General features: G+C 53.3%; 1 protein-coding gene across 1 annotated transcript; it reads left to right on the forward strand.

Annotated features, from left to right (window-relative positions):
- Positions 1–843: 843 nt before the first annotated feature.
- Positions 844–1,368, forward strand: LOC134753733 (uncharacterized). Its single transcript, XM_063689672.1, has one exon. It carries the CDS (start codon positions 844–846, stop codon positions 1,366–1,368), a length of 525 nt encoding a protein of 174 aa, XP_063545742.1.
- Positions 1,369–1,614: the final 246 nt, after the last annotated feature.

A 1,614-nucleotide genomic window follows, 5' to 3' on the forward strand; every position in this document is an offset into this window, starting at 1 on the left:
AAAACATTCTTGCAGTAAGAAAATACGCCTCTTCTTTGACAGGCGTTCCGTTCTAGCTGATCGCATAAGATACACCACGCTGCGCTCAAAAACCGGCATCGCTGACGTAGGCGAGAAAACCGCTAGGCTCAAATGGGACTGGGCCGGCCACGTCTACCGCATGCATCCGGAGAGGTGGGCTAGCTTAGCAACCAAGTGGATGCCGGTAGAGGGGCGTGGACGGGGCAGGCCCAAACGGAGATGGCGGGATGACCTGGACAGCTTCCTGAACAACTGGCCGGAGGAAACACCAAATCGGGAGTCGTGGAAATCAAGGGGAGAGGCCTTTGCCCAGCAGTGGGACATTTAGTAGGCTTAAAAAAAAAAAAAACCAGTGTTGGCCGAACGTTAATGCCATTGACCATTAAAAATTAACCATTGAAAAGGTTAATGGCCATTAACCATTGACGGAAAATGAATTAGTGTCGCCACAGCAGGACGCATTGTACTTGGGTGGTCAGCGGCGCGTGTGGAGGCTCTGGAACAGCTGCCTCTACGCTGTTACCGCTGCATGGGGACGGGACATACGAGGCCTCTGTGCCCGTCGCCGGTAGACAGAGGCAGCTGGTGTTACAGGTGCAGCAAACCAGGCCACATGGGCAAAGACTGCGTTGCGGCGGTCCCCTGGTGTGCCGTAAGCCACCATGCGGGACTAAAGGCGGGACATGTAATGGGCGGGCAAGCCTGCACCCCCCCACCAATAAGAGGAAAGGAAGCCTGCAATGCTGGTCCTGGAACGGCCGCCGCGGCTGCCCCCTCGAATGTACCTGAAAACCGTACGGAACAACAGCCCATGGATACTTAATGCCTCAACAAGAGCTAGAAGTATTCCAATGCAACTTAAACCACTGTGTTCGTGCACAAGATCTTATGATCCAGTACATGGCGGAGTGGGAGGTTGCGGCGGCTGTTCTTGCAGAGCCTTACTATGTCCCGCCGCAGTCAAACTGGGTAGGCGACAGGGACGGCATGGTAGCCATCGTGGCGCCGGCTATGGGTGGGCTGCCCCTCTCCAGAGTGTCTAGCGGCCCTGGATACGCAATGGCCAAACTGGGGGACATTGTATTGGTAGGAGTTTACTTCTCCCCTAATAAACCACTGCGGGAGTTTGAGGCGTACCTGGAGAGGCTCGGACGGGCGGTAGCTGGCGCGGCTCCCTCCCCCATAATAGTCCTGGGGGATTTTAATGCCAAATGCGTGGCTGGGGGCTCCCCGAGCACCGATCCCAGAGGAGCGGCACTCCTGGACTGGTTAGCCGGGCTCGGACTTGAACGCAATATGTGTGTCATCTGCAAAAAGGCTGATCTGAGCCCATTCTGGTATAATTGAAGGCAAGTCATTGACATAAATCAAGAATAATACTGGGCCCAGAATTGATCCCTGAGGTACGCCTATTTTACACATTTCAGGGGATGAGACATTTTTTCTAACTTCAACCACTTGCATTCGGTTCTGCATGTAACTGACCATCATTTTTAAAGCTGTGCCGTCAAAACTATAGTGGTGTAGTTTGTGAATGAGAATATCATGCCGTATACAGTCGAAAGCTTTAGATAGGTCGCATAACATGCTTGC

This window comes from Cydia strobilella, chromosome Z (assembly GCF_947568885.1).
Source record: "Cydia strobilella chromosome Z, ilCydStro3.1, whole genome shotgun sequence".
NCBI lineage: Eukaryota > Metazoa > Arthropoda > Insecta > Lepidoptera > Tortricidae > Cydia > Cydia strobilella.

What these genes read in the sequence shown, in the direction of transcription:
- LOC134753733 (XM_063689672.1), top strand. Translation starts at nt 844, where the DNA reads ATGCCTCAACAAGAGCTAGAAGTATTCCAATGCAACTTAAACCACTGT.